This window comes from Geotrypetes seraphini, chromosome 2 (genome assembly GCF_902459505.1).
Source record: "Geotrypetes seraphini chromosome 2, aGeoSer1.1, whole genome shotgun sequence".
Taxonomy (NCBI): Eukaryota; Metazoa; Chordata; class Amphibia; order Gymnophiona; family Dermophiidae; genus Geotrypetes; species Geotrypetes seraphini.
The window spans coordinates 20,770,364-20,795,423 of NC_047085.1; the positions used below are offsets into that span (position 1 = coordinate 20,770,364).

Consider the following 25,060-nt stretch of genomic DNA (forward strand, 5'->3'; position numbering starts at 1 on the left):
TTTAATCTCTACACTGCATCTCTAGGAACGCATCTGGACAATCTGGGCATAACCACCTATAGTTATGCGGACGACATCACCATCCTCATCCCATACGATCATTCCAAACCTACCATGACAGACAAACTTCACCAAACACTTGAAACAGTCACAACCTGGATGAAAAATCACAAACTTAAACTCAACCAAGACAAAACCAAATTCATCCTTCTCGAAAATGACAAGATCCAAACCACAACCAACTTAGAGATAAACGCAATCAAATATCCCATCCAAACCACCATAAAACTACTTGGCATGACCATAGACAGATGCTGCACTATGCAACCGCAAATAAATAAAACAATTCAGAAATCATTCGCAATCATGAGAAACCTGAGACAAGTCCGAAAATTCTTTGAAAGAACACAATTTCAACTTATAGTACAATCTCTAATACTGGGTATATTGGACTACTGCAACATCCTCTTCCTTCCTTGCCCTGCAACTATGATTAGACAACTCCAAACAATCCAAAATACAGCTTTGAGACTCATATACTCATTGAAAAAACATGACCACATTACGGACGCCTTCATCAACTCACATTGGCTTCCAATCCAAGAAAGAATCCAATTCAAATTCTACTGCATATTATTTAAAACCATACACGGAGACAGCCCATCATACTTGAACAATCGCCTTATCCAAGCACCCACTACCAGACACAGAAAAACGCACTCCCCATTCATACCCCCCCCAATCAAGGAAGTAAAAAGAACAAGACTACACGACGGCCTACTAGCCACTCGAGCCGCAAGACTGGACAACCAAATCTCCAACCTTCTGATGACCACCCCAGACTATAGGACATTCAGAAAGGAAATAAAGACCACACTTTTCAAGAAATTCCTGAAACAGCAATAACATCACGACCTCTTAGTAACACCAAAACTGACGATCAATCTAACCATTACTCACTAATAATAACAAAAGAACCTCCACTTTGACCACCTATCAACTCTACTACAAACCACCTCACCCTCAACAACCCGCTAAATGTCTATAAGATCTACAACCTACCTCACTAGCTAATCATTGTAACTCTGTTTTTAATTTAACCTTTTGTAATCCGCCTTGAACCGCAAGGTAATGGCGGAATAGAAATCCCTAATGTAATGTAATGTAATGTAATGTAATAGGTTGCTGGGGAGGTGATGAGTCTTCATCACGGTGGTCTTTAAGGGTAGATTAGGGATAGATTAAAGATCCTGACTGAGGGATGATGAAGGGAAGAGGTGAATTTGATGACATCTTGAGATCACCTCCAGCCCTGTGTATGATTTTTGTCCTTAGAGGTAAAATACATCACAAGCATAAAAATCACACCTTTATAAAAGCTGTAGACAATTTATATACAGTACCGTACACTTCTCCAGTTCTGGAAGAAAAGTTCAAATTGACTCTATTAATTAAATTCTAGGAAAGTAAAGAGTTAAATGTATTTGTAAGATCTGGTTCATAACTTCTGCTACCGGCAGACTTTGGAATCTGAATTATTTGCCCCTTTATTGGATCTTTTAAATCCCTAACAATAATTTGCAAGCAAGCTGAAAAGGCTGATGAAAGAGTCCTTTTAAAGTGCAGCAAAAGGCAGGATTCTGCCCCCCCCCCCACTCCCCAGAAGCTGACTCCAAGGTAACAGGGACACAAAGGAAGAGTTAGAAAAGTTTAACCAGCATGTCAGCATAAGGGGCCTCCTTTGATTGGAAGCGTTTGAGTCAATAGAAAGTGGGGAGGAGAGACCAAAACAACTTTTTCTACCTCCTACTAAGACACAGACAGAAACAGTCGGAGAAAAATGTACAGCGTAAATAGAGGCTGCAAAAATGGGACCACAATTCCTGCTGAAATGAACCAGAATTGGGAAGATCAAATTATTTGGATGTAAACTTTAAAAAAAAAAAACAACCTAGAGGAAAATGTCAGAATCCGAGAAGAGTTCCTTCAGCAGTCTGGACTCGGCTAGTAAGGTGCTGCAGTTGGCCACCAGAGGGGAGTGGATTGCACTAGAACAAACTCTCAAAGGCATCGAGAAGGGAGACCTGGACACCTTCCAAAACGAACAAGTGCGTAATGTTTATCATCGGCATAAGATAAGACATCCCAGAGATCAGAGCAGATCCAACAGTATCCCACTTAGGGGTAGAGTTATCTATGTGGGCTGCAGTTATAAGAGGTTGTGGTAAGAACGGATAGCGTAGCTGGTTTTAAGAAAGGTTTGGACAAATTCCTGGAGGAAAAGTCTATAGTCTGTTATTAAAACATGGGGAAAGCTACTGCTTGCCCTGGATCAGTAACATGAAATATTGCTACTCTTTAGGGATTCCGCATGGAATGTTGCTACTCTTTGAGATTCTGAATGGAATGTTGCTACTCCTGGGTTTTGGCCAGATACTAGGTACCTGGATTGGCCACCGTGAGAACGGGCTACTGGGCTTGACGGGCCATTGGTCTTAACCAGTAAGGCTATTCTTATGTTCTTTTATGGGCTAGATGGTCCATTGGTCTGACCCAGTATGGCTGTTCTTATGCTCTTACGTGTGCCAATTGTAGAACAATGAAGCCATTGTAACATCACTGATGAGGATGGCTCGGAAGCATTATGACATCACAATCTCAGCTCTGGAATATTGCTCTCATTGGGGTTCCGGAATCTTGATATTCTTTGAGATGCTGGAATGTTGCTACTCCTTGGGTTTTGGCCAGGTACTAGTGACCTGGATTGGCCACCTTAAAGACGGGCTACTGTGCTTGATGGACCATTGGACTGACCCAGTAAGGCTAGTCTTATGTTCTTACGTGAGCCAAGTATAGGATAATGAAGCCATTTTAACATCACTGATGAGGTTGGCTCTGAGGCACTATTGAATGAGGCATTATGACATCACAATCTTAGCTCCGGAATGTTGTTCTCATTGGGGTTCCAGAATCTTGCCCTTCTTTGAGATGCTGGAAGGTTACTACTCCTTGGGTTTTGGCCAGGTACTAGGGTCCTGGATTGGCCACCTTGAAGACGGGCTACTGGGCTTGATGGACCATTGTTCTTAACCAGTAAGGCTATTCTTATGTTCTTTTATGGGCTAGATGGACCATTGGTCTGACCCAGTAAGGCTATTCTTATTCTTAAGATGTCTTACCACTAGTTCATGCTGTTTTAGCATAGGTCCCATTTCATGCTATAAGACCTAGTCACCAATAACTGGGGTTAACAATAAACTACTGTAATATGTCTTAACAGTAGCCCATGTGAACTTACCCCCTTCATTAAAGAAAAAAAGAAATGTCTCTAAAAATCAAAATCACTGCTATATGTACTGAGCGTGTGCCAAGTACAGGCAGTGATGTAACGAGAGTGAGAGCCGCCCGAGGTGGTGGTGCCCCTCCCCCGCACTCTTCTCAACCCCCACCTACCTCCACATGCTCCTTCCCTGCCCCCTTCTGCCGCTCGCACGCTACTTCCCTCCCCCTGTACGTTTGTAACGTTCCTGGCACGAGTAGCAACCCCCAAGCTTCCTAGGCGTGGGTCCGGGAAGTGACATCAGAGGAAGAGCTGGTGGCGGCGTGGCAGCAGCTTGGCGGTTGCTGCTCGTGCCAGAAACGTTGCCGTGGTACGAAGGAAGAGAACCAACGAGCACATGCGCCAGTAGGGAGCGAGGGAGGAGAAGGGGGCGGAGAATGGGTGCCTGCGCCCTCATCAAGACAGCGCCTGGGGCGGACCGCTCCCACGCCCCCCTTACTACGCCACTGAGTACAGGGCAGTCAAGCCATTGTGACATCATTGATGAGGTTGGCTCTTAGGCATTGGTAGAATGTGGCATTATGACATCATAATATCAGCTCTGGTTACTACAGTTTGAAACCTGTCATACGAAAGGGCGCAGTTATCATTAGGAAGAGATATTTTGCCACAACTCATGTTATATTAGCACAGGGTCCCATTTTATGTAATGAGACCTAGTTACTAAAAACTGGAATCAAAATAGCACACCGTAATGGTAGCCCCTATCGATGATAATAATAATAAATTTATTCTTCTATACCGCCATTACCCAAGAGTTCTAATAATAATAATAATAATAATAACAGTTTATATATCGCAATACCGTGAAGTTCTATGCGGTTTACAAAAGATTAAGCAAAGGTACAAATTGATTGACTTTAAGAGGGTGGAAGAAATAAAATTAATAGGACAGGAAATCCATTGTTGAGGAGAAAGTGATCAATAGGACAAGTTAATCGCTATTGAGGGGAGAGAGATGAGTGGATCAGTTGCTTTAGGAACAGGTGTGTTTTAGGCAGTTTACAGAATAATCAGCGAATAATCAGCGAAGTACATACATATCATAAGATTAAAAAACCAAGATTAAAAATGGTAAAATGATTCCAATGTTAAAAAGGCCTAATTATGTGATAAATTTGTCAAACAAAGGAGACTTTACTAATTTTCGAAAAGAGCAGTAAGACACGGCTTGATGAAGACATTCACCGAGCCAACATTGTAGTTTGTCTGCCTGAAACACTAAGGTCCTTTCAAAAAAGGTCTTATATCTAACACCATTTGGCTTAGGATAGGTAAATAAGCTAGAGCTTCTCGTAATCCTTGATGGCCTATAAAATTCAAAGTCAGGGAACAAATAAATTGAAGACTCTCCTGAAATCAGCTTAAAACAAATACAAGAAAATTTAAATAGTATTCTTGCTTCCAACGCTAGCCAATGCAATAATCGATAATATGGACTAATATGGTCTTTTTTCTTCAGACCAAATATCAGTCGAACCGCAGCATTTTGAACTATTCTCAATATTGATATGATAAGACTGACTGATATGATATGACTATTGATAATGTCCCTCTTTAATTAAAGAAAAAAAGAAATTGACATCACAGCCTAATAAAAGTGAGCCAAATACAGGGTGGGCCACGGAAAAGTAGCCCACCTCTAATAGCGGTGCCAGAAAGATGGTGTTCTCCCTGGAACAGCGAATAGTGATTGTGGAAGGTGCATAGACGTGAACGGGGACCACTTTCACCATCTGTTGTAACTTGTGGGTAAGCGAATAAAAACAATCCACGTGCTCGTTCATCTTGTCATACTATCGCCGGAGGCGGGCTACTTTTCCGTGGCCCGCCCTGCGTAAGACAATCGAGCCATTGTGACATCACTGATGAGGTTGGCTCTTAGGCATTGGTGGAATGAGGCATTATGACGTCACAATACCAGCTCTGACACACAAGTCCCATTTTATACAATAATGCCAAGATACTAATATCTGGGCTTAAACAGTAAAATAATATGTCTTTATTGTAGTGCATATTGATAACGTCCTCTCTTACCCCTCCCCCCTTTTGACAAAACTGTAGTGTGGTTTTCAGCGGTAACAGCTCCGATGCTCATCGAATGCCTATGAGCGTCTGAGCTGTTACCGCTGCGGCCGGCACTAAAAAAGCGTGCTATGGTTTTTATGGTTTTGTAAAAGGGGGCGGGGTAGTTTTTAATCCATGGCATGAGACCTGCTGGAGTTGTGCACCAGATGGAAACCTCACAAGACACGGTGGACATTGTCCCCTAAAATAATTTTAAATGAAAAAAAATTTTTTTTTTGGTGTATTCTACTGTGGTAGGATCTTGGATGGAAACTTATTTGAGGGTCTTTAAAATGCAAACAGTCCAGTCTATTACCCCAAAAGCTTATAATGGGCCAAGTGTGTGTTTTGTAAATCATTTGCATTGCATTTGCTTTATTATTATTTTTTTTAAATCAAAGAAAACATGATTACAAACAAAATATTGCATATCATCATTTAAAAATGGAGATCAAGTTTCAAGTTTATTATTTCTCTTGATTAATCGCTTAATCAAATTCTAAGCGATGAACATTTTAAAATACATTCAATGAGAGACAAACAATACAAACTTAAATAATAACATCGGGTAATTAATTAATACATGTTCTCATTACATAAGGCAAGATAGGGTTTTGAAATACAATTGATTAAAGAAAAGCAAAACAAAGGAAAAGCACAATAGGGAAACATATAACGCTAAAACATAGAATAATAAAATCACTGGCCTTAAAATTATTGAATTAAATATTAAAAGCATCTGCGTTTGCTTGGGAATGTGTGAAGTATAAAATGTCTTAATTCCATCTAATTAGCAATATTGTCCTGCAGTCTGTAGAAATTGTAGGTGATATCAATATATCTGTGACCAGCTGTCTAAAATTATTCTCACTTCATAAAGTCAGTAAAGGAATGGTACTGGGATGCTCAGGGCCGGTGTTAGGTGCTGCATATATCCTATTACAGCCCAGGGCATTCAAAAATTGTTATGAGACTTTTCCCATTTTTGTGGAAGGAGTTTCTCCGTATAATTTTGTTTTGCTTTGTTGGATAATACAATACCCTAAAGCAGTGGTCTCAAATTCGCGACCCGCCGGGTACTATTTTGAGGCCCTCGGTACGTTACCATTGTTCTGGAACGTTGCCCGCCTCACTGCTGTAACCTCACGCAAGCGCTTTCCTGCGTCTGTACGCGATTGCGAGGCGGAGTGCAGAGGACAATCGCGTACAGACGCAGGAAAGCGCTTGGCGTGAAGTTACAGCAGTGAGACGGGCAACGTTCCAGAACTTAAGGTAACCATTGGAGACAGTGCAGCTTGTGCATGTGTACGTAATCTCATGGACTCTCGCAAAATTCGACACCTCTCATGGCGGTGACTGCTTGATGTAAGATGGCGGTTGCGTCCGGTGCTGGAGGAGGTGAGAGCTGAAGGCAGTTGCAGACGCGACCACTGGATAAGTTTTCCAGGCACAAGTCGGATATTGATTCTCCCCTCTACAAAAAATCCTTGAGGACTACACCAAAATCTTGTCTCTTGCAGTTGATACTTTAGAATCTAAATCACAATTTTGCATGAGGTAAAACTCGTTATCTATATATATAAAATCGGAGGTATGTATGTATGTATGTGTGTGTGTATGTGTGTATGTGCCGCGATCACGCAAAAACGGCTTGACCGATTTGAACGAAACTTGGTATGCAGATCCCTCACTACCTGGGATGAAATGTTCTGGGGGTCTCGCGGCCCACCTTCACACGTGGGCGGAGCTACAAACATAAAATCAGATTTCACCCATTCATGTCAATGGAAAAAATATAAAAAGCTGCCATTCTCACAGTAATTCAAAAACGGCTTGACCGATTTGAACGAAACTTGGTATGCAGCTCCCTCACTACCTGGGGTGATATGTTCTGGGGGTCTCGCGGCCCACCTGCACACGTGGGCGGAGCTACAAACCTAAAATCAGATTTCACCCATTCATGTCAATGGAAAAAATGTAAAAAGCTGCCATTCTCACAGTAATTCCAACTACCTGGGGTGATATGTTCTGGGGGTCTCCCGGCCCACCTGCACACGTGGGCGGAGCTAAAAACAGAACATCAGATTTCACCCATTCATGTCAATGGGAAAAAAGTAAAAAGCTGCCATTCTCACAGTAATTCAAAAACGGCTTGACCGATTTGAACGAAACTTGGTATGCAGATCCCTCACTACCTGGAGTGATATGTTCTGGGGGTCTCGCGGCCCACCTGCACACGTGGGCGGAGCTACAAACAGAAAATCAGATTTCACCCATTCATGTCAATGGGAAAAAAGTAAAAAGCTGTCATTCTCACAGTAATTCAAAAACGGCTTGACCGATTTGAACGAAACTTGGTATGCAGATCCCTCACTACCTGGAGTGATATGTTCTGGGGGTCTCGCGGCCCACCTGCACATGTGGGCGGAGCTACAAACAGAAAATCAGATTTCACCCATTCATGTCAATGGGAAAAAAGTAAAAAGCTGCCATTCTCACAGTAATTCAAAAACGGCTTGACCGATTTGAACGAAACTCGGTATGCAGATCCCTCACTACCTGGGGTGATATGTTCTGGGGGTCTCGCGGCCCACCTGCACACGTGGGCGGAGCTACAAACAGAAAATCAGATTTCACCCATTCATGTCAATGGAAAAAATGTAAAAAGCTGCCATTCTCACAGTAATTCAAAAACGGCTTGACCGATTTTAACGAAACTTTGTATGCAGGTCCATCACTACCTGGGCTGATATGTTCTGGGGGTCTCGCGGCCCACCTGCACACGTGGGCGGAGCTACAAACAGATAAGCAGATATCACCCATTCATGTCAATGGAAAAAATGTAAAAAGCTGCCATTCTCACAGTAATTCAAAACCGGCTTGACCGATTTTAACGAAACTTGGTATGCAGATCCCTCACTACCTGGGGTGATATGTTCTGGGGGTCTCTCGGCCCACAACTCTATGTTGCTTGCTCAAGGGTGGGTTCACCCAACAATTTATATGTTCTTGCTCCTGGAGGTGAAACTAAAAATGTTGTTTATAATCACGTTTTGCGTTAGTTGTATTGTATTCATTTTGTCAAATATTTAACATTATAATTTGAATATTGTACTTTTTATTAAGCTGTTAAAAAATAATTTCATTCACCACTATAAAGTATCTTTATTTGAATCCATTTACAGTGTTATTGCTATAATTAAATACCCGTGCAACGCCGGGTCATCAGCTAGTAGTTTATAAATCTTTCCTTAATTGCTTCCAATAATTTCAGCTATACACAGCAGAAAACAGTGCAACATGCAGAAAGTGAAGTTTAGATAGTTTTTCACTTTCTGAATGTTGCACTGCTTTCAGCTGTGTATAGCTGAAATGATCAGAAGCAATTAAGGAAAGATTTAGAAACTATAACGAGTTTTACCTCATGCAAAGTTGTCATTTCTTTAATAAGACATTAAGGGGCTCATAATAAAAAAAAAAGTCTAAAAAGTGGCCTAAATAGCTACTTGGACGATCAAAAAACCTGATCGTCCAAGTACCCATAATCAAAGCTGGTTTTAGACGTATCTAAAACCAGCTTAGGCCTTTCCCCTGCCTCTAAACGCACAGAGAGAAAAGAGGCATTTTTAGAGGAGGGGAAAGGGCGGGCAGTGGGAGGGAGGTGGGCCGAGCTAGACCTAGGCGTGCAGCAGTTATAACCAAAACTTTAGGCAGGTTGCCTAGTCAGCACTTACACGTTTTGACAAAGACCAAGTCAAAACAGGTATAAGTGCCGAAAAGGGGCCGCTGAGCTGATTGTGGCTGCTGTGATCAGCTCAGCGGCCCCAGCAACCTGCCTACCCCCTACAGCAATGATCGCAGCAGGAGAGATGGCTCATCTCCCCTGACACGATCCACCCCCCCTCCCCCCGACAACAATCAGGGCAGGAAGGAACCCAAGCCCTCCTGCCCTGCGGTACCCCCAAACCCCCAATGAAGATTAGGGCAGGAAGGAACCCAAGCCCTCCTGCCCTGCGGCACCCATGAACTCCCCAACAGGATCGGGCAGGAGAGAGCCATTGAATGCTGGCCTTAGGATCTGATTGGCCCAGGCGGCTCAAATCCCGCCCACACACTTCGACAAACATTACGCTAACTAAAATGGGAAAATACCCAGTAATGAAGGCTCAGATTCTATTTCATCAGTATCAATGAATAAGATAGGGCAAGTGCTGATTGGCTTGCAAGCTTGTGGTATAGGAGGAAATATTTTTTCACTCAGAGAATAGTTAAGCTATGGAACGCATTGCCAGAGGTTGTGGTAAAAGCAGATAGCGTAGCTGGTTTTAAGAAAAGTTTGGACAAATTCCTGGAGGATAAGTCCATAATCTGTTATTAAGACATAGGAGAAGCCTCTGCTTGCCCTGGATCGGTAGCATGGAATGTTGCTGCTCTTTGGGTTTTGGCCAGATACTAGGGATCTGGATTGGCCACCGTGAGAACGGGCTACTGGGCTTGGTGGACCTTTTGTCTGACCCAGTAAGGCTATTCTTATGAGACTGCCAGGCCCCCAAAAGAGAAAAAGGAAATAGGCTGACAGGCCAAGACACATGAATCGGAGTCCTGTGTATTTTGTAGTTTCCGGGAGTCAAGTGACAGTATACTGTAGCTTCACACTCACACATCAAGGATGACAAATCCAGGCCTGGTTACTCACTGCATGCATGGAGATATACAGTAGTTCTGTGAATCTTAGCAAAATCGGACCTAAACCCCATTTATGAACTGGGGCTAAAACCAGAAACGCCACAGTCTGTCCCCCTTGAATGGTGTTATTTGGTCAGGGCTTCTAAAAAACTATCCTGTTGAGGCCACAGTCAGATTTTCTGGATATCCACCATGAATATGCATGAGATAAACTTACCGTAGATATGTAACCTATATATATTTCTCTCTTGCACATTCATGGTGGATATCTTGAACATTTGACTGATTGTAAGGCTACCAAGACAGATTTGGAAAGCCCTGCCCTTGTTTTTGAAATAGCAACAGTGTAGAAATATCAGTTTTTTTACTTATCACTATCATCATGTTGTCTGTTGAAACCTCAATCTTGATTCTTTTTCATCTTTAGGAATTTGGTTTGACCCCCTTCATGATTGCTGTGCGAGAGAACCGGCTGTCAATCGTCGAGAGATTTCTCGAACTGGGAGTCAATCTTTGTGATCAGACAAGGGTAAGAACCCAGGAGCTTCTCCTTGGATCTTCAGAGCCTGTGGAAGTGTAGGAGCAGCACGAGTAAGATATCAAAGCTAGAGACAAATGTTTGCGGGTGCAGCAGAGACGCAAACATGTAGAAACCTGAGGCTGTGTCTTACGGGCTTAGAGATTTCAGGCAGCTAGGTCAGATGCAAGGTTTGTCGCTGCCCTAGGTGGCTTCAGAATTTGCCTCTCTCGACCATCTCAGCTCTCCATCTCCACCAAAGCCTCTGCCAAGGGTTCATAGACATAATCGCGGAAGACAAAGGCGCGCGCCGACAACTGAGCGCAAGACGGAGGCATGCGCCGAAGAAAATTACTGTTTTTAGGGGCTCCAACGGGGAGTTTTGTTGGGGAGCCCTCCCACTTTACTTAATACAGATCGCGGCGGCGTTGTGGGGGGTTTGGGGGGTTGTAACCAGTGTTCCCGCTAAGCTGCGTTGACGTGCGCACGCGCACAAAATATTACCTCGCAGCGCACATGTTTCTCGTCACAGCGCACACAGTGTAGAGCACAGTTCTTCAACCGCCGGTCCGCAAACAAAATCTTGCCGGTCCGCGAAGGATTCGGTCCCCGCCGCAACGAAAGGCCGGCGTCAGCTGACTTGCAACTTCCTGTTGCAGTCGCTGTGCCGGGACTCCTGCCTTCCACCGCGTTTGCCTCCTGCCTTGTCTCCGCACCTCCAGACCAGCAGCGGCAGCTGTGTATGCTTTTAACTTCGGCACAGAGCTGCCCCTAATCAATAGTTTAGCGCGGTTTCATAAGGCAGCCTCGGGGCCTTTGCTAGGCCGGCCCACATCGCATCATCGAAGCGGGCCGGCTATCAAAGGCCCCGAGGCTGCCTCATGAAACCGCGCTAAACTATTGATTAGGGGCAGCTCTGTGCCGAAGTTAAAAGCATACACAGCTGCCGCTGCTGGTCTGGAGGTGCGGAGACAAGGCAGGAGGCAAACGCGGTGGAAGGCAGGAGTCCCGGCAGTTAAAAGCATACAGAGCTGCCGCTGCTGGTCTGAACTCTTGGGCCGCTGAAGGAGGGCAAAAAGCAGCTGTCCTGGAGGTTTCCCTTCCTCTCGCCTTTACAGGTTCCTTTTTTCCACCTTTTTTTTTTTCCTTCAAACGGCAACGGGCCCCAGCATCGACATCAATCAAGTAAGTTCCACTGTCAATCAAGCGGTTCTGCTCGGCCAAAGCTTCCCCTGTGACATGAGCCACCCTCAGGGGAAAGAAAGTGACCCACAAAGGTGAGGGGAAGGGGGGCAGATGATGGAAGTTGGGGGGGGGGGAGAGAGAGAGAGAGAGAAGGGGCAGATGATGGAATGGAGGAGATGAGAGAGAGAGAGAAGGGGACAGATGATGGAAGTGAGAAGAAGGGAGAGAGAGCAGAAGGCAGATGGATGTCAGTTGAGAAGGGAGAGCAGATGCTGAATGGAAGTGGGGAAAGAACACATACTGGATGGAAGGAGGAGATAAATAAAGGGGGAAGAAAATAGTAAGATAATGGAGGGGTGAGGGAAGGGGGTGACAAGCTGTGTGTAGACACAGTGAAAAGAGGGAAACGGGACTAAATAGTAAGAAAGAATTTAATTTAGATGGAGGCAGAAAATAGAGAAGGAAGACCAGAGAAGAAAAGGGAAGAGAGAGCAGAGAATGATCAGATCTGAGTGGAGGAAATGAGAAGAGAGATATGCTAAAAACCACAGGGGGGAGGGAAGGATAGAGATGCCAGACCATGAGGGGAACAGAAGGAAGATGATGGATGCTAGACCAAATTGGGGGGTGGGGGGGGGGCAGGAGGAGAGATGGCAGGGAAAGACAGACAGTGAATGGAAGGGGCAGATGCTGGACTGAAGAGACAGAGAAGGTTATCATGCTGCTGTACCGGGCCATGGTACGCCCTCACCTGGAGTACTGCGTCCAGCACTGGTACTTTAAGAAGGACACGGTACTACTCGAAAGGATCCAGAGAAGAGCAACTAAAATGGTTAAGGGGCTGGAGGAGTTGCCGTACAGCGAAAGATTAGAGAAACTGGGCCTCTTCTCCCTTGAGCAGAGGAGATTGAGAGGGGACATGATAGAAACATTCAAGGTACTGAAGGGAATAGACTTAGTAGCTAAGGCAGGGAGAACGAGAGGGCACTCTCTAAAGTTGAAAGGGGATAGATTCCATACAAACGTAAGGAAGTTCTGTGGTAGAAAGCAACATATTTATTTGGCTCATAACTTGCTGGCGCCCGATATTTTTAGCTCACAGTGAAAAAAGTTTGCTCACAACACCCGCCCGCTTAGAGGGAACACTGGTTGTAACCCCCCACATTTTACTGGAAACTTAACTTTTTCCCTAAAATCAGGGAAAAAGTGTTCAGTAAAATGTGGGGGGTTACAACCCCCAAACCCCCCACAATGCCCCCACAACGCGGCGTGATATGTATTAAGTAAAGTGGGGGGGGTTCCCCCCATGCCCCCCCCCCGTCGGAGCCCCTAAAAACAGTAATTTTCTTCGGCGTGCGCCTCCGCACCGCGCTCAATTGTCTGCGTGCGCCTTTGTCCCGGCGCGCTTTTGACCTGATACCCTGCCAAGCTATTCCTGCCCCACCTTGTTTGATTTCCTCATTTTTCTTTTCATCCTGGCTGAATTTGTGTTTTTAGCGGTTTATTGTCCTGGCACTAAAACCACCGTGATGTTATTTTACATTTCAAAATGGCAGTATCAGATACTGTGGAGACTGAATGGGATTTGTTTTATATCTTTCCTTGTTGGGGGTGGCCTAATTCTGTCCTTTCTTTTGTTTGATTCTTCTTGGTTTGTGCCTTGATGCTTTATTTTGTCATTATCATTTCTTTTCTTCAGCTCTCTTTAGGAATTGAATTTTCTTTTTTTTAAAAAAAAATCTTTATTGATTTTACAATCTTCAATAGTGAAATACATAAATATACCATATATAATAAGTCAATATAAGCACATTTAACTTTCAAATGTACATAACCAACTAATTTCTCCCCCTATCCACCCACCTAATGATAACTTAATAAAACACAGAAACATAGATTTGATTTTTCTTTGATATGGAATATTATGTAGAATGCAAACCGCTGAGGTCTGTAATCTGGTGTATGCGGTATAACAAATGATAATAAACATTACATAACATATTGGTTCAATAAATAAATATAAAAATAAAAACAGCATTTAGGGACCCTTCTCTTAAAGCACGTTAAGCACTTAGGCCTGGATTCTCGTCGGGATGCTGAAAGTGTGGCGGCAGGAGGCGTCCGACTGCCGCCTAACTTAATTGTTTTAATTGGTGCAAAATGACGCGGAAATTGCGTCATTTAAAACCAATTTAAAAAGTAATCGCCAAAAAAAAAAAAGGTGCGAGACCGGCGCCTAGGACCCTGGCAGCTAGTGGTGCCTAGTGACGCCAAAGCCCAGAAGTGGGCGTGTCGCCGGAAGTGATCTTAACAGGACCCTAAGCGCCAGAAATGTAGGCCTGCGAAACCTCGGCGTAGGGCCCTGTCAAGCTTCGGCTCCGGACTCGGCGCCTGTCGGCGATTGACGCGCGGCAGGCGCCTGCTGTGAAGGCGCCTCCCGTGGCAGGCACCGCTTACAGAATCGGCCCCTTAGGGCTGGATTCTATCAACTGCACTTAAGAACGGGTGTTGGAATAGATCACTACTAAGCGTGATTCTGCGTTTATTTAAAACATTGGTAGCCCGATTATCAAACGTCTAGGTGGATAACACCATTACCGCTTTAAAGGAAAAATTACTTGACCGCTTTAAAGGGAAACTGAAAAGCTGCTTGTTTAAAGATGCCTTCTCGTTATAGCTTTAATTTCACTGAACACCGATCTCTAATTAGAAGTTTCTTTTCATTTTTCATTTAATTCTATTTATTTATAAGTTTAAAAATATACAATTCAAGATTGAACTTGTGCAGACAGCGACTTAAAGCAAAGAAAATAAAAAGAAATAATAAAAAAAACATTTCAAAAAGCAAATATTAGCTTAAATCAGCTCCAGTCCACAATAATAACATCCATGATGTAATATTAAACGGAAAATTGAAGAAAACTAACATAAGAAGCTAAATTAACTGAAATACAGGCGTCTAATACATTCTATAGCCCTCATTTCTTTTCCTTCACCAGACGGGATAGATAGAGGTTGAGGGGTGGTAGATTCAGGGGCAATGTTAGGAAATTCTACTTTACGGAGAGGGTAGTGGATGCCTGGAATGCGCTCCCGAGAGAGGTGGTGGAGAGTAAAACTGTGACTGAGTTCAAAGAAGCGTGGGATGAACACAAAGGATCTAGAATCAGAAAATAAGATTAAATATTGAACTAAGGCCAGTACTGGGCAGACTTGCACGGTCTGGGTCTGTATATGGCCGTTTGGTGGAGGATGGGCTGGAGAGAATGAAGCGAGAATGCAAAAGCGGTAACACGGTTATTATGGGAGACTTCAACTATCCCGGGATAGACTGGAGTCTTGGAAGCTCAAAATGCGCTAGGGAGATAGAATTCCTGGAGGCTACACAAGATTGCTTCATGGAGCAGCTTGTTAGAGAACCAACGAGATGAAATGCCATTCTGGATCTAATCCTAAATGGGTTAAGGGGACCTGCAAAGGAAGTGGAAGTAGTGGGACCGTTGGGAAACAGCGATCATAATATGATCAAGTTCAAGGTTGAAGTAGGAATACCGAAAGGAAAGAGAACCATAGCGACAACTTTCAACTTCAGGAAGGGAAACTATGAAGCAATGAGAGGAATGGGAAAGAAGAAACTTAGGAACACTTCCAAGAAATGGCAAACAGTAGAACATGCCTGGTCCTTTTTCAAGGACATGGTGAGCGAGGCGCAAAATCTATATATCCCCAGATTCAGAAAAGGGTGCAACAAGAGTCGAACAAAAGACCCGGTGGGAAAACTAAAGTAGTGAAGGAAGCGATAGGCAATAAGAAAAATTCATTCAGGAAATGGAAAAAGGACAAATCTGAGAGAAACTGGAAAGAGCACAGGAAGTATCAAAAAGAATGCCACCGTGTGGTTCGAAAAGCTAAGAAAGAGTATGAGGAGAGTCTAGCCAGGGAAGCACGAAATTTCAAGCCGTTCTTTAGATATGTTAAAGGGAAACAGCCGGCTAGAGAGGAGGTGGGACCACTGGACGACGGAGACCGGAAGGGAGCGGTGAAGGAAGAAAAAGAGATCGCAGAAAGACTTAACATGTTCTTTTCGTCTGTATTTACAAGCGAAAACACAATCAACATACCGGAACCTGAACAAATCTTCAATGGAAATCAAGCTCAAAAGTTAACATCCATGGAAGTGAGCCTTGATGATGTGCACAGGCAGATAGAAAAACTAAAAACAGACAAATCCCCCGGTCCGGATGGAATCCATCCAAGGGTTCTGAAGGAACTAAAAGAGGAAATAGCGGAACTACTACAGCAAATTTGCAACCTATCTCTGAAAACAGGTGTGATTCTGGAGGACTGGAAGATAGCCAATGTTACGCCCATCTTTAAAAAGGGATTAAAAGGTGACCCGGGAAACTACAGACCGGTGAGTCTGACCTCGGTTCCAGGGAAAATGGCGGAAGCACTGATAAAAGAAAACATCGATGAACATTTTGAAAAAACGAACTTCTGATAACCAGCCAACATGGTTTCTGCAGAGGGAGATTGTGCCTGACTAACTTATTGCACTTCTTCGAGGGAATTAACAAACAGATGGACGGAGGAGACCACATAGACATCATATACCTAGATTTCCAGAAAGCCTTTGACAAGGTGCCTCATGAACGTCTACTCCGGAAACTGAAGAACCATGGGGTGGACGGAGACGTGCATAGATGGATCAGAAACTGGTTAAAGGGTAGGAAACAGAGGGTAGGGGTGAAGGGCCACTACTCAGACCGGAGAAAGGTCACGAGTGGTGTTCCGCAGGGCTCGGTGCTCGGGCCGCTGCTTTTTAATATATTCATAAATGATCTAGAAACAGGGACGAAGTGTGAGATAATAAAATTTGCAGACGACACCAAACTATTTAGTGGAGCTCGGACAAAGTAGGACTGCGAAGAATTGCAAAGGGACTTGGACAAACTAGGGGAATGGGCAGAGAGATGGTAGATGAAGTTCAATGTTGAGAAGTGTAAAGTATTGCATGTGGGAAGCAGAAACCCGAGGTACAATTATACGATGGGAGGGATGTTATTGACTGAGAGTACCCAAGAAAGGGACTTGGGGGTAATGGTGGACATGACAATGAAGCCGACGGCACAGTGCACAGCGGCCGCTAAGAGAGCGAATAGAATGCTAGGTATAATCAAGAAGGGTATTACAACCAGAACGAAAGAACTTATCCTGCCACTGTACCGGGCAATGGTGCGTCCGCATCTTGAGTACTGCGTCCAGTATTGGTCGCCGTACCTTAAGAAGGATATGGTGTTACTCGAGAAAGTTCAGAGGAGAGCGACACAACTGATTAATGGGATGGAAAGCCTTTCATACGTTGAGAGATTGGAAAAACTGGGACTCTTTTCCCTGGAGAAGAGAAGACTTAGAGGGGATATGATAGAGACATACAAGATCATGAAGGGCATAGAGAGAGTAGAGAGGGACAGATTCTTCAAACTTTCAGAAAATAAAAAAGCCCATAGAGATTTAAAGGGCTTCGGGGCTATTGCCTCACGGCAGCCGCTAGCTCGGCTTTATAAAAGAGGCCGTTAGTTTCGTAGACCGAGTCGTCAACCAAGAGGAGCTCGACTCAGTTTACAATAATGTAAAACGTAATACATAAATTTGACACGAGAAAGTAAACTGAAATGGTTAATTTCCAAAATGTTTAGCAAACAAAAAAGCTTTCTGAACTTTCCGGAATAAAGCAAAAGAACCTAAACTTCTTAAGGTAAGCGGTAAAGCGTTCCAGAATTCGGTTAATTTAAAACGCAAAAGAATAACTACACTTCTCCCTCCGGATTCGCGGGGGATAGGGGCAGAGCCGGACCGCGAATAGCGAAAATCCGCGAATATCTGGCTCTGACCCACCCCCGCCTCCCTCCCGCCTTCCCGGCCTTACCTGGTGGTCTAGCGGGCTTTCGGGGCAGGAGAGATCTTCCTACGCTCCTGCCCCGTGCAGATCGCCATGAGGAAATGGCTGCTGTGAGTTCCCGTAGTCTCTCGAGACTACGACGGGAACTCCCTACAGCTATTTCCTAATGGCGATCTGCACGGGGCAGGAGCAAAGGAAGATCGCTCCTGCCCCGAAAGCCCGCTAGACCACCAGGATGCCGGGGGGAAGACTTAAGGATTTTTTTTTTTTTCCTTTTCTTTTTTCCCCCTCCCCAAAAAATCACAAATATGTGAAATCGTGATTACTGAAACCGTGAATGGGGAGGGGGTAGTGTAAATCTCTTAAAGGTTCTGTTTTTACCACTGAGAGAGGGAAATGTAAGTTTTCATTTTTGAGAACTTCGGGCAAGATGAGACCTAGGCACATTCCAGTCGAAAGGAATCAAAATGGCGAAAATGCCAAATAGTTACAGCAGAAATTGCTCGAAGCCAGGTTTCCGCGAGAAAGCCCATATAAAGCGATAGTGTTTCCTTTAGGTGTTTTGCAGTAGAAAATCGACCATCAGTACAAATTTGTACAACCCCTCACGGTGCCTTGGGAACCTCTCAATAAACACACTTTTTTTTTTTTTTCTGCCGTACCAGCTAGCTCTCTTTCGCTCTTGAAGCTTCTGAGCCTCCCCTCCGTCATATCTCAGCTGGGTAGCTTTGTCTTAGCCCTGGCCGCCAGCCCATTTGGAAGCACGCTACCATGTGACTGGCCTGGCAATTGTCAGTTGTTTTAATAATGGCCGAGACACAGCGGCTGGGCGCGTATAATTTTGTAGAAGTACAGCTCTATAAACAAGTTGCGGGCTTTTGCTTTAAGGCACTATTCGGTTTAGCCCCTAAATATATAACTGACCTCTTCTCTTTCTCAAACAACAGACATAAGAGAAGCTCACACTCGAATTTTGCTTCCCCACCGGTTAGAGGATGTAAATTTAAAAAACACCATCAACATCTTCTCTCACATCAGTCAGCATTATGGGGCAAAGATCTGGAACAACTGCTCACGTCTACTACTTATGGGGTACCTAAAAACATACCTGTTTCTGAAGTATTTAGGCAACTGACATGTACAATCTTATTCCACAATACACATCTCCTTCGTTATTCGAGGGGGATAGGGGCAGAGCCGGACCCCAAATGGGGAAATACCGCAAATATCTTCTGGTCTGGCTCTGACCCACCCCCGCCTCCCTCCCGCATTCCCCCCAGCATCCCGGCCTTTACCTGGTGTTCTAGTGGGCTTTTAGGGCAGGAGCGATCTTCCTACGCTCCTTCCCCGTGCAGATCGCCAATAGGAAATGGCTGCCGTGAGTTCCCGTAATCTCTCAAGACTACGACGGGAACTCCCCACAGCTATTTCCTATTGGCGATCTACACGGGGAAGGAGCGTAGGAAGATTGCTCATGCCCTGAACGCCCGCTAGACCACCAGGTAAGGCTGGAATGCCGGGGGGAAGGCAAAAATATGGGGGGGGGATTCCCCCCTCCCCCCAAAAAAATTGCGATTATGTGAAATCGCGAGTGCGGAAACCACGAATGGGGAGGGAGAAGTGTAACTGATCTCTAGCACTGTTAATATCTAGCTTCTAACTTTGTTAATTCTACTTAATTGGTAACATCTTTTCATTCATAACATTTTATTAAAGGAAATAATGTAATACAAATAGATTTCATTTCAAATAAATTACAAATATCATATTTACATAAATATTTCTAGCATTCCTTCAAAATAAATTGTCATATGACCCCAATCAACCCCCCATTGTAAACCGCATAGAACTTCACAGTCCTGCGGTATATAAACTGTTATTATTATTATTATTATTATTATTATTAAATCTTCATATCAGATCCTCTTACTGTGACCAGTTTTCTAGAGCTAAGATCCTCTGGATTCAAAAGAGCTATGGATAACGCTGACGTATGCAAAGGAAACTCTAGGCTACGTTACAAAATCTTTTATTTCTACATTAGGGGTGTCAAAGTCCCTTCTTGAGGGCCGCAATCCAGTCGGATTTTCAGGATTTCCCCAATGAATAGGTATGAGATCTATTAGCATACAATGAAAGCAGTGCACGCAAATAGATCTCATGCATAGTCATTGAGGAAATCCTGAAAACCCGACTGGATTGCGGCCCTCGAGGAGGGACTTTGACACCCCTGTTCTACATCTAGGGTTACCATGTGGCTCCAAATAAAGGAGGACGGATTGAGACTTCCGGGTTTTACTTCCACTGGAAACAATGGAAGTAAAACCTGGATGTTTCAATCCGTCCTCCTTTTTCTGGAGCCATATGGTAACCCTATACCAGGGGTAGGCAATTCCAGTCCTCGAGAGCCGGAGCCAGGTCAAGTTTTCAGGATATCCACAATCAATATGCATGAGATAGATTTGCATGCACTGCCTCCTGGAGATGCAAATCTATCTCATGCATATTTATTGTGAATATCCTGAAAACCTGACCTGGCTCCGTCTCTCGAGGACCGGAATTGCCTACCCCTGTCCTAAACATTACCTAAATGGATAAGGACGGCTGCCATTTTAGTGCTTCCCAAACAACTTGTTTCATTCAGTGAAGACTTTTTTTTTTTTGGGGGGGGGGGGGGGGAAATAACTTGTTCCAGCACTTGTGCTTCCTCCTTGCGGGTAGGATTCCTCCCTGCATGTGTTTGCACTAGGGACTAGATTCACTAAGCAAACCCATCGTGTACCGCTCGGTTTGCGCTCACTTTCCGACTCCGGCTCGATTCACTAACCTTCCTCCAGACCCCATCCGCACCCGATCCGATCTGCGCATGCAAATGAGTAAAAAGGCATGTCAATTTCTTAACGCGTCGATTCATAAAATCATTTCGTCCAAACCAACTGGCCTTTCCTGTCCAAAAAGTTACGACTGCTGAGGACCAGTAGTTTACATCCTCGCTGGCTACTTCTGCCTAGCAACTGACGCGTGCATGTTAAGAACCCCATTAAAAATATATATCTCGCCCTACAAAAATCCAAAATCTATCTAAACTTTTAAATATATGTAAACTTTCATGTACATAAGCGTTAGAAATATTTTTTTTATTTTTTTTGGAATGCGCATAGCGAGCGCGGGAGTGAATCTCGGGTGGGAAAATCGCGGATTAACCCCGTGCTCTCCTTGCGCATTGTACATTTCAAATATCAAAATAACAAAAAAATATCCTAAATCAAATATAACTTTTAAGGACCAGCTATCCCTCCCCCAGCTAGATTGTTGCGTGCATGTGTGTCGCCAGTTGTTGCTTCGTGCTTCACGGCAGATATAACTAATGACGTCCGTGATTAAACCACGCCCCCATTTCTACGCAGTGAAGTCCGAAAGAGCTGGCGCATGCGCTATGAGCTTCAAAACCAACAAGGATACAGTTTCAGCGCTAATAGCGGTGTGTTTACGATTGGATCATTTGCACGGACAAGCTTTACTGAATCGATCGGCTACAATGACTCAGAAACGGATAGGACACGAATCGGATAGATTTCGGGACTTTAGTAAATCCTGCCCTAGGTTTGGATCATATAATGAAGCAGAGAACTCCTAAGAAGTTGAACAATGGGTGTGAAAGTCACTTTTACAGGTAACTGACTGGGAAAAAAATCAAACACCCATACTCAGGATCCAGAATGCTAATACAGGCAATTCGCAGGGCTGTGTTTGTAGCTGACACATAATTAGGAAGTGCCTTTATTGGGGGAGAGTTAGATATCGGGGTAATCTCCCTGCCACCTGTGCATCCCAATTAAGATTGGGATGATGCTGGTACAGTGCATCCTCCTGGGGGGTGGGGGGGAGAGGAAGAGGAATTGCGGTTTTTATTCTCCTCGCATTCCTAAACTTTGTCGGGCAAGTGACTCATTTCTCACTCCTGGGCATTACACCCATAAAATCTTTGATCTCTTGTTTCGGACGTTGGAAGGAGGATTTGGTGCTTATTCAGCAAGTGCACCCGGCCCTATAGCAAATATGTCATTGTTCGTCCCTTTACTATGGCGTCAAGGAGGAGTCCAAGATTACAGTACAGGGCTGAGAACCAAGTTCAAATCTCACTGCGGCTCCTTGGGATCTGGAGTATTCCATCAGAAAGAAACATAGTGGCCATTTTCCTACACCGCATTAAGTTTTGGCTTTAACGTGTCTTAATGCGGGATTTTAATGCATGACAAGCAAAAAATTAAAGCCGCATGAGAAAGAGACTTTCCTGCCATTTTTATATTGAAGGTCAACATGGACAATGCGCTGAAACTCGCCCAATGTGCAGTGGCAGCCAAGAAAGCAAGCAAGATGCTAGGAATTATTAGAAAAGGGATGGTAAACAGACTAAGAATGTTATAATGCTTCTGTATCATTCAACGGTGAGACCTTACCTTGAGTATTGCATTCAGTTCTGGTCTCCTTATCTCAAAAAAGATATGTCGGCACTAGAAAAGGTTCAAAGAAAGCGACCAAGATGATAAAGGGGATGGAACTCCTCTCGTTTGAGGAAAGACTAAAGAGATTAAGGCTCTTCATTTCGATCACAATCTCAAAATCTTTGCCAGAAGTTGTGGTAAGAGCGGTTAAGGTTTTAAGAAAGGTTTGGCCAAGTTCCTGGAGGAAAAGTCCATAGTCTGTTATTGAGACAGACACGGGGGAAGTCACTGCTTGTTCTGGATTGGTAGCGTGGAACGTTGCTACTCTGGGGATTCTGGAATCTTGCTACTCCTTGGGGTTCTGAATGGAATGTTGCTACTCTGGGGATTCTAGAATCTTGCTACTCCTTGGGGTTCTGAATGGAATGTTGCTACTCTGGGGTTCCGGAATCTTTTGTTACTCTTTAGGATTCTGAATGGAATGTTGCTACTCTGGGGATTCTGGAATCTTGCTACTCCTTGGGGTTCTGAATGGAATGTTGCTACTCTGGGGATTCTAGAATCTTGCTACTCCTTGGGGTTCTGAATGGAATGTTGCTACTTTGGGGTTCCGGAATCTTTTGTTACTCTTTGGGATTCCAGAATCTTGCTATTCTTTAGGATTCTGAATGGAATGTTGCTACTCCTTGGGTTTTGGACAGGTACTAGGGACCTGGATTGGCCACCGTGAGAACGGGTTACTGGGCTTGACGGACCATTGGTCTGACCCAGTAAGGCTATTCTTATTTTCTTATGATCATGACACCGTTTACTCGACCAAACAACTTTTTACTTTTTTGTACTAATACCATTAACAATTTTTTTTTCTTCATTCTAAGGAGCCTTCCTAATAGCAGAAACTTACAACAGCAAAGCCTCAGAGCATGACATCCATCACAAGAACTGGGGGGCAGACGCAGCGAGTGGCAGGAGTGAATTCTTGGCAGGCTTGGCTCAGTGGTTTACTCCCATAACCTTTCTGTTTTGAAGGGCAGACCCTTCTCTAAAATTCATGAGCCAAGGCTCAGAGTCCGCAAAAATCTCATCGGGTTTTTTCAAGGGAGGGATAAATTTGCAAACAAGCTTCATGAGCTGTAGCTGTGAGGACAGGAGGAGGGTGCTTAGACCCGGGGAGGAGAGGTGGAAGAGAAGCTTGGGGGGGGGGGGGAAAGGGGGGACGGAGAAAGGAGAGGTGAGAAGACGACTCTTGTGAGAATTCGAGCTCAGGGAGGAAGAGATGAAGTTTGTGTGGGGGTGGAGATAACTCACCCACAAAGAAAAAGAATATGATATACGTATGAAAGGCAAATTCAAGTAAAATCTTGTCTGCTAACTACAATGTGAAGTATTTTTTCTTGTATGGAAAGGGGAAGAAATGCAGGGAAAGGAAAAAGGAAAGTATATCGTAAGAAAGAGCAACACACACACAGTTATGTTATGTGTTACCCAGGAAGTTACAACAGACAGTTTGACACAGATTGGACCTATTTACCGGCGGAAATAAAAGAATTATTTTGTGGATCGGCACCGGTCCGCAGACCGACGGTTGAAGAACACTGGGCTAAGTCGTGGGCCAGACCCCGCCCATCTCCACCCCAGAGCCCGCCCCCATAATAGCACTAATTGTAACAATATTTTTTCCATTCATTTTTCATATATACAAGTGGTGCCTCACACAACGAACTTAATTGGTTCCAGGAGCAAGTTTGTTATGCGAAAAGTTCGTTATGTGAAACGCGTTTTCCCATAACAATACATGTTAAAAAAAATAATTCGTTCTGTAGCATAAAATATGCTAAGATGACATAAAAAAAGATAAATTTTTTGTTATTATTTTTATTTAGATACATCTAAAAACATACATCTCCCTGTCCTTTTACTTCCACTATCTTCCTATCCCATCTCTATTCCCTTTTGTCCCTCTCCCCATGATCAATCATCTCACCACCTCTCTCTTCCCTCACCCTCAGGGTTCAAGATTGCTTCCACTCTTTTTCCTGTTGTTCTCTCTGCCTGTCACCCTATGATTTAGCATCCCTTCTGCCCTTGTCCAATATTTCCCCTTCTCTCCCTCCCTCTCATCCCCTGCTCCAACATGTGCTTTCAGCGGCCTTCTCCCCCCTTAAGCGTCTTTTCTTCTCCACTTTTCCTCCCTCCCTGCCTCCACCTTTGTGGCGCTTTTGCACCCGACCGACAACAGAACAGGCCCGGTCGGACAAATCTCCCTGTCCTGTAGCCGCGAATCTAAATTACCTTCTTACAGCAGCTGGATTATTGAAGCTGCTGTAAGAGGTAATTTAGATTCGCGGCTACAGGGCAGGGAGGTTTGTCGGCCGGGCCTGTTGTCGGTCGATCGGGGGACCTGACCAGCTGTGCACATTCTTCGGGGCGGACCGCCCCCTCCCCCCTCTTTCGTTCGCCATTGCCTTCTCCCTACCTGCCCTGCCGCACACAGCCGACCGGAAGTCTTCCTGATGTCAGCGCTGACGTCGGAGGAAGGGAGGGCTTTGCTTAAGCCCTCCCTCCGACGTCAGCGCTGACATCGGGAAGATTTCCGTTCGGCTGTGTGCTGCGACAGGGCAGGTAAGGAGAAGGAGACTACCCTCGACCAACCCCGCTGCGATCCAACCCCGCAGGAACCCCGGAAGGATGCAGCTCGGGCGACTTCGTTGTGTGAAACGAAGTCCGTTGTACGAATCAAGACATAAAGTTCGTTGTGCGCAGCGTTCGCTGTGCGAGGCGGCCGTTATGCGAGGCACCACTGTACACACAATATAATCTTATTAACAACAATGATTAACCACAAAATTAAACTACACACAGCACACTGCACGCTTCTCAACATTCATTCCTACCAGAACACAGATAACCCCTATGCA

General features: G+C 44.4%; 1 protein-coding gene across 1 annotated transcript in view; it reads left to right on the plus strand.

The window, feature by feature from the left end:
* The first annotated feature begins 1,961 nt into the window (after positions 1–1,961).
* The window catches only part of LOC117353577 (serine/threonine-protein phosphatase 6 regulatory ankyrin repeat subunit A-like), a 182,252-nt gene continuing 159,153 nt past the window's right edge, over positions 1,962–25,060 (plus strand). The window contains exons 1-2 of the mRNA XM_033929680.1: positions 1,962–2,108; positions 10,521–10,622. Coding sequence (XP_033785571.1) covers positions 1,962–2,108; positions 10,521–10,622 — 249 coding nt within the window. The remainder of the gene's footprint in view (positions 2,109–10,520; positions 10,623–25,060) is intronic.